Raw genomic sequence first — 15520 nt, 5'->3', positions numbered from 1 at the left:
ACCTCAGCTCCTGGCTGTGAGGACGACTGAGGAAGGACCTGGACAGCTTCCCCCGGCCCCACCCATCCCCAGCAGCCGAGAAGGCCCCGGGGTGCCTGGTCTGGGAACACTGATCCTGAATGCATCCATAGGCGGAAACAAGAAACGCTTGGATCAAATCTCATGCCAGTCCCAGCGCTTGTAAAACACACACGGTCCCAATGCCCCCTCCGGGGAAGATGCTGCTCAGAGAAGGCCCCGGGGCGCCACCCAAAGAGGTGGCAGATCGGACCGAGGTGCTCAGAGTGAGCCAGGCTCCAAGGTGCAGCAGCTGGAGGTGAGGCCAACTTGGCCAGACCCTCGAGGACTGGACTCCCACCAGTGAGGCAGCAGCGGCCCCGTCTCTCCATCACAGTGGCCCCCACAGGGGCCTGCATCTGTATCATGAAGACAAGAACTGACTGAGGAGGCAGCTTCAGGACTTAAAAGGTCAGCCCAAGGCCCCTCCTGCAGGGACCTGAGCCCTCCAGGAAGCATCTCCTCTGACTCCAGGACTGAGCCCTCCAGGAAGCATCTCCTCTGACTCCAGGACTGAGCCCTCCGGGAAACATCTCTGACTCCAGGACTGAGCCCTCCAGGAAGCATCTCTGACTCCAGGACTGAGCCCTCTGGGAAGCATCTCCTCTGACTCCAGGACTGAGCCCTCCAGGAAGCATCTCCTCTGACTCCAGGACTGAGCCCTCTGGGAAACATCTCTGACTCCAGGACTGAGCCCTCCAGGAAGCATCTCTGACTCCAGGACTGAGCCCTCTGGGAAGCATCTCTGACTCCAGGACTGAGCCCTCCAGGAAGCATCTCTGACTCCAGGACTGAGCCCTCCAGGAAGCGTCTCTGACTCCAGGACTGAGCCCTCCGGGAAGCATCTCTGACTCCAGGACTGAGCCCTCTGGGAAGCATCTCTGACTCCAGAACTGAGCCCTCTGGGAAGCATCTCTGACTCCAGGACTGAGCCCTCTGGGAAGCATCTCCTCTGACTCCAGGATTGAGCCCTCCAGGAAGCATCTCTGACTCCAAAGTCTTAACTGGAATTCTCAGGGTGGGGGAGCCTGCACCCATTTCTTGGGACTGGAGCAGTAAAGCGCCACGCGGGGGTGGGGGTAGAAACACCCAAAAGGCAAACTCGTGTTTCTGGAAGTTAGAAGCCGTGATCCAGGTGTCGGGAGTGCTGCTTCCTTCCAGGGTCTCCGCTCCAGCCACAGTGGCTCCAGCGATCTCTGACATATCACTCCATCCGCCCCTGTCTCCTCCTCTTCTGTCTCTTCTAAGGACACCGCGGGGATCTAGGACTCACCCCAATCCAGGCTGATCTTGTCTCAAAGTCTGTTCCATAATGACACCTGCACAGACCCTCCTCCCCCAAAATAAGTCACGTTGGGAGCTTCCGGTGGATGTGTCTCTTTGGGGATTTGGCACAGGATGGAGCCTTCAATGTTCCCTGTCTGGTCCCCTTCCTTTCACACATGGAACTGAGGCTCTGAGAGGAAACAAAACAGGCCGCAGGCAGTGGAATGTGAGTCGCAGGCAGGGCTGGAGCTGAGGCGACCATGGGCCAGGGTTGGTACGTGGAATCCCATCCTGTCCTACGTACATTCTGCGTGGAGTGGCCCAGCCAGGGTTCTGGCAGGTGCCCCTGACGGCACTGGCTTCCTCTCCGGCATCCCTGTTCCGTTCGTCCATCCCGCAGCACTGCACCCACTCCCCACATGCACGTGCACACTACACGTGTGCCCCCAAGTGTGCGCCCCACCGCCTCCCAGCCCAGGCAGCTGGTCGTGGGCAAGGCAAGGAGGGGCCCCAGGGAGAAGGAAACTCAGGGCCTGAGGGCGAGACCATGGAGGATGCCAATGGCCACAGGGGCACTTGGCCCGTGGCCCTCCCACTTGGACACTTTGGGGTGCGTGTGTCTGCAGGGGCCAGGAGAGTGGAGGGGACGCAGTGGAATAGAAGCTGCCCAAGGAGGTGGGGGTGCGGGGGCTCGTCCTCCTGACCTCCAGGCTACAGCTGCAGGCTCTGCAGGGCCCGGCACTCGCCCAGTGAAGGCAAGGTCTTGGAGTGGTGGCGGACGGTCACCTCTAGAGATGATGTGGTCTCGCGTTCCAGTCAGGGGAGCCCCCAGCCCCGCAGCCCCCAGGCTGGGCTCCTCATCCTGTCCTGGTGGCCAGAGTGGCAGGTGTTGCGAGCAAGTTCAGGGCTGTGGTGTCAGGTGCGGACCTCCAGTGCGCAGAGCCTCATCCGAATGCCGCTCACCGGTCAGAGCTCGGGTTGAGGGGGCGTGCTCCTAACCCCATTCTCTGGGGCCTCCTGGTGCAGAGGAAGCTTCCTCCGAGATGAGGTAGGAGATGGGAGGCAGCTGGCCACGGCCTCTCCGCCACCCACCCCACACCCTCCACACCCCCGCCACTGTCACTGGGCCGTATCACCCATGATCCCCCCCTCGAAGGGAGGACGAGGTTCCTAAATCAGGCAGCAGCTTCCAGCTCTTTCCGAGGGGCACAGTGGGAGCTGCCATTTGTGACGCTGTCCAACCCAGCAGCCACTGGGTGTGTTTAATCGTAAGTTAGTTCACATCAGAGGCAGGTCAAGAGCCAGGACCGCAGACACACCCAGCTAATGGCTGCCACGCTGGACCCAGCAGACAGTTCCATCATCACAGAAGGTTCTAGAACAACACTGGGGGAGAGCTGGCAGCAGACAGCACAGGCCGGGCAGGTGGGCATTCACCGTCAGGGACAGCCGGCAAGTGACACGCGGTGCCCCAAGGGCTGTGGGAATGGGAGAGACCTGCCAAGACACATGTCCTGTGTCCCGGGGAGCCAGGCCAGGCCTCGGCACAAACAGGCACCTTCGGCGGGAGAGGCAGACACCGGGCAGGGGAGCAGCTGGGGCCGAGCCCATCTAAGCCTACCCACCCTGGAGAACGCATCTGCTGCCAGGACTGCCCAGCCATCCACGCACCCCCTCCCCACGATGCCAGTATCAGGCCGGGCGAGACTCACCGTTTTCCCGGTGCTGGAAGGAAGGGGAGAACTCTTTGGCAGTGATCCTGGCGATCCGCGCCTCCTCCTGGGCTTTCTGAGCCGCCGTGAGGGCTGCCTCGGCCTTTGCCCGAGAGTGGGAGGTCCTGGGGGAGACAGGGAGGAGCGTGAGGGGGGCAGGAGGCACGGGCTGGGCTAAGACAAGATGCTGGCACCCCGTGTTTACCCTCAGACTTCTGGATCTTGTTCATTCATTCATTCATTCAATAAACATCGCTGAGCATCAACCAACCAGGCCCAGTGCACAGGACATGCTTGAAAACACCTCTGGGCAGGGCATGGTGGCTCACGCCTGTAATCCCAGCACTTTGGGAGGCCAAGGCAGGAAGATCGCTTGAGCTCAGGCGTTCACGACCAGCCTGGGCAACATGGCAAAACCCTGTCTCTGCCAAAAATACAAAATTAGCTGGGTGTGATAGCACGCATCTGTGGTCCCAGCTACTCGGGAGACTGAGGCAGGAGGATTGCTTGAATCTGGGAGGTAGAGGTTGCAGTGAGCTGAGATCACGTCACTGCACTCCAGCTTGGGTAATAGAGCAAGACTCTGTCTCAAGGAAAAAAAAAGGGGGGGGGGCTGGGCACGGTGGCTCACGCCTGTAATCCCAGCACTTTGGGAGGCTGAGGCGGGCAGATCATGAGGTCAGGAGTTCAAGACCAGCCTGAACAACACGGTGAAACTCCGTCTCTACTAAAAATTACAAAAATTAGCCGGGTGTTGTGGCACGTGCCTGTAATCCCAGCTACTCAGGAGGCTGAGGAAGGAGAATTGCTTGAACCTGAGAGGCGGAAGTTGCAGTGAGCGGAGATCATGCCATTGCACTCCAGCCTGGGTGACAGACCAAGACTCCATCTCAAAAAAAAAAAAAAAAGAAAAGAAAATGTTTCTGTTCTTATTATTGACAAACATCAGCATGTGCACAGAAAGAGTCCAAGCCCAGACAACCCACCCCGGCGGTGCCGGCCCGCTGTGCTGTGTGTGTCTGTGCTTCCTGCCACTGCCCCGGTCTGGGTTGTGGGACCACCTCCCTGCCCAGTAATCCCAGCAACTCTGACTTGGGACCCCAGGGCTTGGGCAGCTGGGCAGTTCCCTCACCCAGCCGAAAGATGACGCCGACACCCATGTGTGACACGAAGGAGCCATTGTATCTGTGGGCAGCTGGGCACGTCACCCCTCTGGCCGCTCCCTGACTGTGTCTCTCCCTCTGCTGAGTCCTGCAGGGGACCTGCCCACCCTTTGTAAAACAAGAGACTAGACAGACGTCCTGAAGGCAGAATGTGGGGCTCTGTGCATCTCAGCAGCCTGGGGCTTGCATTTCTTCCTACCTGGTGTGCTGGCCCCCGGGGGGGCCTGCCAGTGGCCATGGGCACCACTTCCCCAACATCGGGGAAACTGAGGCACAATGACCCATTCCCCCACGACCAATCCCCCCTCGGAGCAGACTCCCTGGGAGGTTTCCTGCTCACGGTTCCTGACTTAGCCTGTTCGGGCTGCAACAAAGCACCGCAGCTTGGGCGGCTCATCAACAGCAGACATTGCTTTCCCCCAGTTCCGGAGGCTGGAAGTCCAAGATCAAGGTGCCAGCAGATTTGGTGTCTGCAGAGGACCCACTTTCTGGGTCCTGGACAGCACCTTCCTGCTGGGTCCTCACATGGTAGAAGAGGCGAGGGTGCCCTCTGAGGCCTCTTTCATCAGAGCACTAATCCCCACTATGAGGCTCCGTCCTCAGCCCCATCACCTCCCAAAGGCCCCACATCCTAGCACCATCGCCCTGGGGGTGAGGATTAACACCTGCACCTAGGGGGCGCAAACACCTTCTACGCAGCCTGACCCCCGATCTCTGCCATACCTGTCACTCCAACTCCATGGGCTAAGTCTGGAAACCACACACTGTTCATGAAAGACGGCTTTCTTGTTTCAAGATTCCACTGTGCTAACTAGGAACAATTTTACTAAAAGAAAATAAACCTATGACATTTACATACAGACAGTAATATAAACCACAGCCAAGAACACGTGTCCAGGAAATGAAGCAAGCTGCTGGGAATGCCCCACCAGGGCTCCAAGAGCCAGAGAGTGCTCCAAACGCTGGCCCAGAGAGCACACCCCCTATCTTGTGGGGGCTCCGATTCCGGGCCTTTGGGTGGTCTGTGCATCCCCTGAAACTGTACTCAAAGTTTTCTGCATGACCCCCCGCCACAAGCAGAGGGTCCACGGCTTTGATCAGATTCTGGGAGGATCTGCGATGCCCCAAAACTAAAGATGCGCGGTCTGAACACAGCTAGCCCTGGACAGAGAATCCGAGGCTCAGCCATGCTGCAGCACCCAGGACACTGCATCCCAGCTCCTGCCCGAAAATCAGCCCAGGACCCAAAGGAAAGCAGGCTCCAAGCTCCCCGGAAGCCAAGGAAAATAGGAAAACATATCCTGCCCCGGGGACACCTTCTGGAACTATGACCGCATGCACCTGACCTTCCGGAACAATCACCGCATGCACCTGACCTCTCGTAACTGTCACCACCGCGCGCACCCGACCTCCCGGAACTGTCACGACCGCGCGCACCCGACCTCCCGGAACTGTCACGACCGCGCGCACCCGACCTCCCGGCACTGTCACCACCGCGCGCACCCGACCTCCCGGCACTGTCACCACCGCGCGCACCCGACCTCCCGGCACTGTCACCACCGCGCGCACCCGACCTCCCGGCACTGTCACCACCGCGCGCACCCGACCTCCCGGAACTGTCACGACCGCGCGCACCCGACCTCCCGGAACTGTCACCACCGCGCGCACCCGACCTCCAGGAACTGTCACCACCGCCCGCACCCGACCTCCCGGCACTGTCACCACCGCGCGCACCCGACCTCCCGGCACTGTCACCACCGCGCGCACCCGACCTCCCGGCACTGTCACGACCGCGCACACCCGACCTCCAGGAACTGTCACCACCGCGCGCACCCGACCTCCAGGAACTGTCACGACCGCGCGCACCCGACCTCCCGGCACTGTCACCACCGCGCGCACCTGACCTCCCGGCACTGTCACCACCGCGCGCACCTGACCTCCCGGCACTGTCACCACCGCGCGCACCTGACCTCCCGGCACTGTCACCACTGCGCGCACCTGACCTCCAGGAACTGTCACCACTGCGCGCACCTGACCTCCAGGAACTGTCACGACCGCGCACACCTGACCTCTCGGCACTGTCATCACCGTGCGCACCTGACCTTCCGGAACTATCATCACTGTGTGCACCTGACTCCTGCGATGGGTAATATTTCGTCAACGTCTCTCCCACTCCCGTAAGCTCCCGGAGACGACGGAGTCTTTCACCTCCCCGGCTGTTCAGACCTCAACCACAATGCCCCCCACCACACACAGCACGAGGGACCAAATGGGAAACTCCCCGGATGGGCCCATTTGGTTCCCACATCTTTGCTTAGTAAAAATACCACCAACATCAACTCACCAACATCATACGTGTGTTTACATATATATGTTCACACGTATATAAAAAGACGACGTGGCGCCTGCACTAAAATAAAACCAATCCAGACAAGCGCATGTCATGGAGGAGGAGACTCCCAAACGCACTGCAGCGGTTTGTTATTAATGAGACACCAGGTCTCGGCCTGGCACCCAGTTCTCCAAGGGGTAATGGCTCCTGACGCCTGTGGCTCCCACCTGTGGAGAGTCAGGCCACGGTGGCACAGGCAGGGAGGGCATCTGAGCTCACCTGGGGCCCCCCACCCCTGCACCGTGGCTCCGTAGTGCCTCCACCTAGTCACATCACAGATCCCGCCTTTCTTGCAACCTTCCCTGGAGGAAAAGGTCACGATCGTTCTTGCCCTGCCTGGCCCTGCATGCGAGGCTCCCACAAGCCGCTCTGAGTCAGAGGCAAGAGGCAAGAAAAGGCCCAGTTCCTGGGCCACTGCTGACCGTAGGCCGGCTGGCCAGACGCCTGGGCTCTTCCAATCTGGGAGTGGAGTGGATGCCGGCAGGATTCGCTGCCCAGGCCACCTCTGCTGTGGACGGTACCGAGGACAGAGAAGTAGCCGACGGAAGACAAGGCCACAGATACACACGATGGAGGTGCAGGTGGGGCCTGTGGTGACTCCTGGTTCTACCCTCAGCACCTGCACTGGATTAAATCGTGGCCCCCTAAAATATTCCTTCATCCTGAACCTGGGAATATGACTTTATTTGGAAATAGGGTCTTTGTAGGATGGGATAAAACCCAGAGAGCCTGACCCAGCCCTAGAGTGTCTGATTCCCCAAGTCTGGGTGGTGCCTGGGAATCTGCACTTTTATCTCCCAAGTGAGGTGGTGGCCCCCACTGGTGCAGGGACCTTGCTTGGAGAAACACCAAAAGGGCAAACTCCAGAGTACTCAGCCTGTACCTTGCCCGGCAGCCCCTCTCTCCTGCTGGATGGCCGCTCTGCTAGAAGCCAACTTCCCATCCCCGCCGCCCCCCTGCCACGTCCACTCACCCACACGCCAGGGGAACCGGCCCAGCCACACGCTGGCGGCATGCAGCCCTCCTCCTCCTCCTCCTCAACTCCCGGGCTGAGGGCTCCTGCCCTGCCAGCACCACTTCCACTGTGCTCGACTCTCCCTGCCTGCCGGAGGAGGGGCCACGAGATCCTGCAGCCTACCTCCCCACAGTGGGGTCCCCGCCCCCCACACCCTGGCCCAGGTCAGAACGTGGTATTCCCCACCACTGATGGCTCCTTGTTGAGTGACAGCTCCTTGGCTCAGATCCACCGGAAGATGCAAGTCCCAGAGCCTCCATCTCAAGTCCTCACAGCACGCGGACCCTGTGTTCCCAGCTGCCACCTGTGCTGATGACCCAGGGGCCAGAACAGGCCTGGGGCTTCTCCTTGAACTCCTCCCATTCACCCTGCCTTTATCCAACACTGTTGGGCCCTCCCCGTGCTGGCTGGTGCCCCAGGGTCCCCGGCAAGCACAGAAGTGTGCTGAGAAGATGGGGTGCAGTAGGGGCTGCAGGGAGGCAAAGGCTGACCAGGACGTTCTCGAGGGAGGAGGCTTGTGCTGGGTGGACAGAGGTCACCAGGAGGTGCCCCCATCCTGGAGCATCACCCCCAGGTTTGGGAAAGCCAGAGGGGCAGGTGAGCAGGGCAGCCAGGTGAGCACTACTGTGAAGTCACAGAGTACTTCCTGGAAGAGAGAGTATCTAAGCTCCTGAGCCAAGAGGTCAGGAGATGGCTCCTGACCTGTGAAGTCACAGAGTGCTTCCTGGAAGAGAGAGCATCTGAGCTGACGGGGAGCCAAGAAGTCAGGAGGTGGCTCCCGACCTGTGAAATCACGGAGTGCTTCCTGGAAGAGAGGGCATCTAAGCTGAGCTGATACGGGAGCCAAGAGGTCAGGAGGCGGCTCCTGATGAGGCCTGGAGTCACTGCTCACCTCTCACTGGCCCTGACCCACTCCCCTCCAGCAGGAAATCCTCTTCCCTGGGGTCAGGGGTCTTCCACACATCTCAGGTGATAGCTGGCCCTGGATGACAGCCCCTAGCTTTCCAGAGGCCCCATTCCACACCCGTGACAACTCTGATGCAGGCACAGCAGTGAGCATCACTCCTCATTGACAAATGAGGAAACGAAGACACACAGACTCCACCTTGGCAGCCCGGGTGGTTCCGAGCCCCACGGGGGTCTCACAGCTGTGGGATGGTGGCTCTGGCCCTGCCCACGTCCCCATCTTCGGGTGTCCAGGGGGTCAGCTCGATGCAGCCTGGACCTTCCCTTCCAAGTTGAACTGACCCGAGCCTCCGAGCCCACCCCAGGGCTGGGGGCAGGATTTCCCCTGACAATCGGGTTCCCTCTTCTCACCGAGCCACGAGACCACTGGCTGTCCAGGGCCCGGAGGAGACTAGACACCCACCCCCAGGTCACTGGAGCACCTGAAATCTCCATGGGCCCTTTCCAATTCAGATGCAGCCAGGTGGGTCCCAGGTGGGTCCCAGGCCCGAGTGCCACCCTCCATCGCAGTGATCCCAGATGCATCTCAGAGAGCCCGTGTCCCTGATGGATTCTGTCTCATCTCGACAGCACACGGGCGGTCACGGTGACATTCTCCTGGGGCCAGGCATAAGGCTGACGCAGCCTGGTATGCCAGGCCCCTCTTCTCTGGGCAGCAGGTACCAGCCCGGTGAGGCTTGGTCTGTCTGGGCGGCGAGGGCATGCGTCTCCTGCAGTGGTCAACCGCATGACCACACGCTGGGTGACCTAAACCACAGAAACGTCTCTTCTCACAGTTCTGGAGGCTGGAGGTTCCACCCAGTGTCAGCAGGGCCGTGCTCCCTCCAGAGGCTCAGGGGGAGACTCTTTCCTGTCTCTCCCAGCTTCTGGGGGCTCCTGGCATGGCTTGTGGCCGCCTCACTCCCATCTCTACCTCTGCCACCGTGCGGCCTCTTCCCTTCTCAGAACACCTGGATAATCCACGATGGCCTCATCCTGAGATCCTTGACTCAATTCCATCTGTGAAGATCCACGCCGGCCTCTCCCCGCCCAGCCCTGCCGTCCTCCCTCCCTACAAGTTCATCTCCAGCAGGTACCCCAAGCAGCCGTGCAACAGGGAGGCATGGATCTGGAGAGAAGGCTCCGGCAGGCCAGGAGGACCCAGCACAGGTGACTGGGGTGCAGACAGCCCCTGGTGACCAGCCCCAAGGAGACTGTGAGCCCAGGGGGTGGGGTGCTCTGCTGATTCTTGAAAGGTCCGAAGGGTCAGAGAGCTGGGAAGACCGTGGCCGTGGGAGACTCTGTGGAGGCCACTGCCTCATCCAAGAGATGACGACAGTCTGGGGTGGTTCAGGGTGAAGTGTAAGAGCCAGGGGGCTTCCCCGGCAGCGTTTCGGGAAACCCCCACCTCTTGTAGCCAGGGGCAGAGGGAGGGCAGGACCCAGAAGGCCGGACTCAGCAGGCAGCATCCTGTGCCGAGGCCAAAGCCAGACAGGAAAGAACAGGACTGGAGACTCAGGGTGGAGGAACCGGGGCAGACAGAGCTGAGGGCCTGACCTTCCCTCCGGAGCCTGCAGCAGTGACCTTTGCCCCCTTGGCAGAGACCAAGCAGCCCTTCCTGCTGGAAGACCCCTTCAGAGACCTCCCCACTTGAGGCCTCCCAGGATCTCCCCGGTTCTGGGAGAAGCCGGGGGCCTTTTGCTCCTGGCACCGGCCTGGACCAACGTCAGTGGCTGCCCCAGGAGGAGCCACCACAGGGGTAAAGGCCGAGTGCAGGGCAGCCAGGCAGGCAAGGCCACCCGCATCTCCTGAAGGGGAAGGTTCTGGAGCCCGCGGAGCATCCTGGAGTGAGGAGTAGGCTCAGACGCCCCAGCAGCCTTTGCTTCCTGATCCTCTTTGTGTCTCTTTCCCTGAGGGCAGGACGGTGGCTTCCCAGGTAGGAAATGAACGCTCCGCTGACGCCTGGCCTTGAATCTCACTTCCTGCCTGGCCTCGAATCTCACTTCCTGCCTGGCCTCGAATCACACACTTCCTGCCTGGCCTGGAATCTCACTTCCTGCCTGGCCTCGAATCTCACTTCCTGCCTGTCTTCCTCGGGCTGCACAGAGCCTGGGCCAAAGGGGCACTGAGGGGCCCTATGGCCCCACTCGCCACCAACTGACACCCACTATGAGGGCGGTGGTTTCTGGCTGTGCCCCTCCAGACTCTTAAAGGGATGCATATCTGGGGTGTTTCCACATCCTGTGCCCTCCTCTGCTGATCAATGCGAGCGCTCAGGAAGCTACACAAAACCTCGGAGGCCGTCTCAGCACTGGAGCTCCAGCCCCTGTAGGGTCCTCAATGCTCAGGAAAGGCTGGTCTCATGGAATCGGCCGGCCATGCAGGACTCTGGCCCTTCCTGCTCCTGGAGGAACTCTTTTCAGGCAGCCTTTGTCCTTTCCGCCTGGCTAATTCCCCTCTCCGTGAGGACACCTCTCCCTGAAGCCTCTGAGTACCCCGAGTTGAGATGGATCCCTGCTGCAAGCTCCTGAAGCCCGGCCTGCCCGAGTGCAGACGCTCTGTGTGGGTCCTCCTGGCTGTGAGCAGGGGCCTCGGGGGACCAGGCGTCCTCAAGGCAGAGCCCATCACGGTAGTTCCCTCAGAGAGAAGCTGGCGGATGAGAGCCAGAGTTCAGGGAGAAGCAAATGCAGACCGATCCCCCTCTGTGCAAATGCCTGCCCTTCCCAGGCGGCTGGCCGGTACATCGCTCTTTTTATGCATCATTAATGCCTGCAGCCTGAGACGAACGTGTCTCAATAATGATCAATACGCGGGAGTGAGATGAAGCATGGGGCGTCATGGACGAGAACTCAGCATCTGCGTCCCAGAGAAGCCCTCATCCACCGGGCCCCTCACCGATGAGGCTGAGAGCAGACAGGTCAGCCTTTGGCTTTAGTAGGAATCATAATGACATTTACTGCTCCTCCTTGGGCGTGTACTGAGTGTCATGGGGCTGCGGGAGACGGCCCCGCAGCCCCTCTGCAGAGCCCTGGTGGGCAGCCTGGCTGTGCTCTGACCGTCCACACGCATTTGCCATTTGACTCTCCCCCAGCTCCAGGAGGAACGTAAGACCCCCATTTTGAAGATGAGAAAACTCAAGGCCAGACTTGAGCTACTCACCTGGGGCCCTGGGGACGTGGCGTCAAGAGTCCAGACCACATTGGACAGGTCAGGGCACCACACCCATGTCTACGTCCTTTAAAAAGCCTGGCCTTGAGTTTTCTTGTACTGAGTCCCCAGCCTTTGGGGCACCGGCTGGCCAGCCTTGGTGTGGTCAGTGCCCCGGCGTCTCCCAGGGAGGCATTTTATGTAATGGACAGAAGGACTGCAGGCACATGCCACAGTGCCTGGCTAATATTTGCATTTTTTGTAGAGAGGGGATCTCACTATGTTACAGCCCAGCTGGTCTCAATGGACCCTCCCACTTCAGCCTCCCCAAATGCTGGGTTTATAAGCATGAGCCACTGCACCTGGCCCTTTTTCTTTTTTCTTTTTTTTTTTTTTGAGACAGAATCTCACTCTGTCACCCAGGCTGGAGTGCAGTGGTGCGATCTTGGCTCACTGCAACCTCCGCCTCCCAGGTTCAAGCGATTCTCCTGCCTCAGCCTCCCAAGTAGCTGGGATTACAGGTGCCCGCCACCATGCCTGGCTAATTTTTTTTTTTTTTTTTTTTAAGTACAGATGGGGTTTCACCATCTTGGCCAGGCTGGTCTCAAACTCCTGACCTCATGATCCACCTGCCTCGGCCTCCCAAAGTGCTGGGATTACAGGCGTGAGCCACTGCGCTCAGCCCAGCCTTACATTTTTAAAGGGGAGTGACATCGTTGAACAGAAACAGGCTCCGCCTGGGGTCCCTCTTGAGGCTTCTCAGGTGGTCTCAGAAGGTCCTCCGGACTCAAGCTTCCCCTCCCACCCCACGCCACCCCCACCTACTTGTCTCCCTGTCCACACCCATTGCAGGGGACACTGGCCACACGGGAGTGCAGAGGACAGGCTGGAGATGGAGGGGCTGGTCACATTTACAGACTGACAGAGAACACGGAATGGGTAGTACGGATGTGGCAGGATGTGGCAGGACGGGAATGGACTGGGAGAGCACGGGGGGAGAGTGGAATCGCCACACCGCCCATTTCACAGATGAGAGGAACAAGGCTGTGGAAAGGGGACACACCCAGTCTCACACCGGGGGTGAGTGGTGGGGCAGGGTCTCAAACCTAGGGGCTCACAGTCCCCATGCGGCCTATCAGGCCAGCAGGTGGCTGTAGCCAGAAGGCAGGGTGGACTTCCTGTATTTTAACCTGCGTGTTTCTCTCACTGCAGGAAGACCTTTCAGCTCTGCAACGGAGGATGCACACGTGATGGGCTGAACCGCGTCTCCCAAAACAGACAAGTGGTGTCTGCCCCCAGGTCCACAACTGGGACCTTGTTCAGGGACAGGGTCTTAGACAGGTGACCGCGTTAAGACGAGGTCATTCGGGTGGGCTCTTACCCAACAGGACGGGCATCCATATAAAGAGGAGGCTACTTCTGCATTTCACGCTGTTTTTGTGTTTTACAATAAAATAGGCTACACTCAAGCAGAAAAAACTTCAAGGACAGTCAAGTGTGACTGCTTTGCTTCACCTGAGAAGGGCTCCCTCATACGTGGCGCTCCCAGACCATGGTCCGTTCTTGGCTTAGCCCCGATCACCCGCGCCAGGGCAGAAGAAAGGCCTGACAGAGAGATGGAGGGGCCAGCAGGGTACGCCCCCCAAGGCGGGCACTCGGACCACATCCCCAAAGCGCGCTTCCACTCTCAGAACCAAGACACACAGCAGCCGGCCCGGAGGGTTCTCTACGTGGCAAGGTAACACTGGGGACTGGGATGGTCAGGATACTGTCATGTTCTTCTGAAAGGAAAGATGTGGACACAGACACACCCTGAGGGAGGATGCCAGGGACTCTCGGCTACCAGCAGAGGGATGCAGCCTGGATCAGGTCCCCGCTCCAGGCCCTCAGAAGGCACCGGCCCCCCGCCACCCCCCTGATCTTGGACCTCAGGCCTCCAGACTGTGGAGGAATCACTCCTGCAGCTGAAGCCCCCCAGGTGGTGGCAGCCCAGGGACCCTCACACGGCCACACCACTTCCTTCCTGGGCGCAGCCCCTCCACACGCCGCAGGCACCGTCGCACGGCCACACCGCTTCCTTCCCAGGCGCGGATCCTCGCACGGCCACACCGCTTCCTTCCGGGCCCACACCGCTTCCTTCCAGGCCCACACCGCTTCCTTCCGGGCCCACACCGCTTCCTTCCGGGCCCATACCGCTTCCTTCCGGGCGCAGCCCCTCCACACGCCGCAGCCCTTCATCCCTGGCCATCGTCACCAGTCCTGAAGCCACACTCGGACCTTCAGCTCCAGCCAGTCTTACCAATGTGGTGGCTCAGGGATCACTGGAGCAAAGCGAGTTCCAAGGCAAAGGAGAGCTGCTGCCTCCCCTCCGCCAGAGGAAGCCAGCCTCCTCCCTTAATGAAGACAGGGAAACAGCGCACCCAGGGCAAGCGTTTCCTCCTCAGATGTCATTGCCAAGCCAACCCTGCCTTTGCAAGGGAGGCAGCTGGGTGGGGAGACCACACCTTGGGCTGGCTGTGTGGCTGCCCTGTCCTCCACGGGTGCCCAGAGGAAGACCCAGGCTTAGAGGCGGGGTCCACAGGACCCCCAACAGGCTGGTCAGCTGGGTGGCGTTGGGGTGCACCCAAGGCTGGAGCAGAGGGCGGGGGCTGTGCTGAAAGTTGGCCCACACAGGCCGCCTCCTCCCAAGACCAGCTGGGGGCCTCTGAAGGGCCATGTGCAGAGAGGGACCAACTATGACATGTGTGCTGAGGGGGCCCCCGGCCAGTCCCTGGAGAACTGGGGTAAGAGAGGACATGGCCGGGCCTCCCAGATGGTGGCCACCCGGACTAAGGCTCTGGTGAGCCCTGGCCCAGGAGCAGGTCAACACCCAGGCCAGACCCACACGTGCACACACAGAGAGCCGGCACGACCCAGCCCGGACAGCGAACACCAGCTTCCCAACCCACTGGATGAATGCGTCCAGGGGGACAAGGCAAGGATTGGCAGGGTTTTAAAAACCATAAAGGTCAAAGAAGAGCTCAAACAGCTCAAGGGGAGGAAACTTAGGTAACAGTCTCTCCCTGCAATTATTTTAATGGGCTTTTCTGCCGGTGCCAGGATGGAAGAGGGAAGCTTCTGCAGAGCCCAAACCAGCCCCATTCCCTGGAAAGTGCATTTCATCAGACCCGACCCAGGCTGGATTGTTAAAGACAGGAGGTCTGCGATCAGAGCAGCCTGGAAAGCCAGAGAACATTCCAGATCAAGGTGACCCCTCTCTTTATCTTTAGACTAAGTCTTCCCTCAGCCCCATTTTTCATTTAAAAAATTTTTAAAGAAAGAAAGAGAGAAACCCTAAGCAATAAAGGGAGTGGTGTTCAGGCCACGGGCAGGTCCAGTTTCTCGGACTCCTAAGGGTGGCCGGGACAGGCAGGAGGTCGAGGAGCTCTCAGCTGAGCCTGGCCAGCTAGGGGATGGGCACACGGGGGCCCCACTGCCCAGGTCTGCGCCTGGGGCTGCAGGATGGGGAGGATTTGAGGTCTGAAGTTCATGTAGGTGTCCCGGGCTACAGTAATGAATGACCACTAACTAGGTGGACTTAACACTCACTCCTTTTCTCACGGTCCTGCAGTCCCGGAGTCCAAAATCAAGAAGTCACACCCCTATCGGAAGGCTTTAGAACATCCTCCCATCCATCCTCTCTCCAGCTGCTGGCGGCTGCTGGCGCCCTCGGCGTTCCCAGGCTCGTGGTGGCCTTACTCCCGCCTCTCGGCCTCTGCCCTCATGTGGCCTCCTCCGGCACGTGTCTCTCTCCTCTTCTGCCTCACAAGGGCACTCTTCGTTG

General features: G+C 59.8%; 1 protein-coding gene across 1 annotated transcript in view; it reads right to left on the bottom strand.

Moving 5' to 3' along the window:
• The window catches only part of JPH3 (junctophilin 3), a 105585-nt gene that overhangs the window by 10942 nt on the left and 79123 nt on the right, over window positions 1–15520 (bottom strand). Inside the window, exon 3 of the mRNA XM_003820836.5 lies at window positions 3036–3160. Within this exon, the coding sequence (XP_003820884.2) occupies window positions 3036–3160 (125 nt within the window). The remainder of the gene's footprint in view (window positions 1–3035; window positions 3161–15520) is intronic.

This window comes from Pan paniscus, chromosome 18 (assembly GCF_029289425.2).
Source record: "Pan paniscus chromosome 18, NHGRI_mPanPan1-v2.0_pri, whole genome shotgun sequence".
In the NCBI taxonomy this organism is placed as follows: domain Eukaryota; kingdom Metazoa; phylum Chordata; class Mammalia; order Primates; family Hominidae; genus Pan; species Pan paniscus.
The sequence above is the reverse complement of the archived record's forward strand: the minus strand, read 5'-3'. Positions and strand labels throughout refer to the sequence as shown.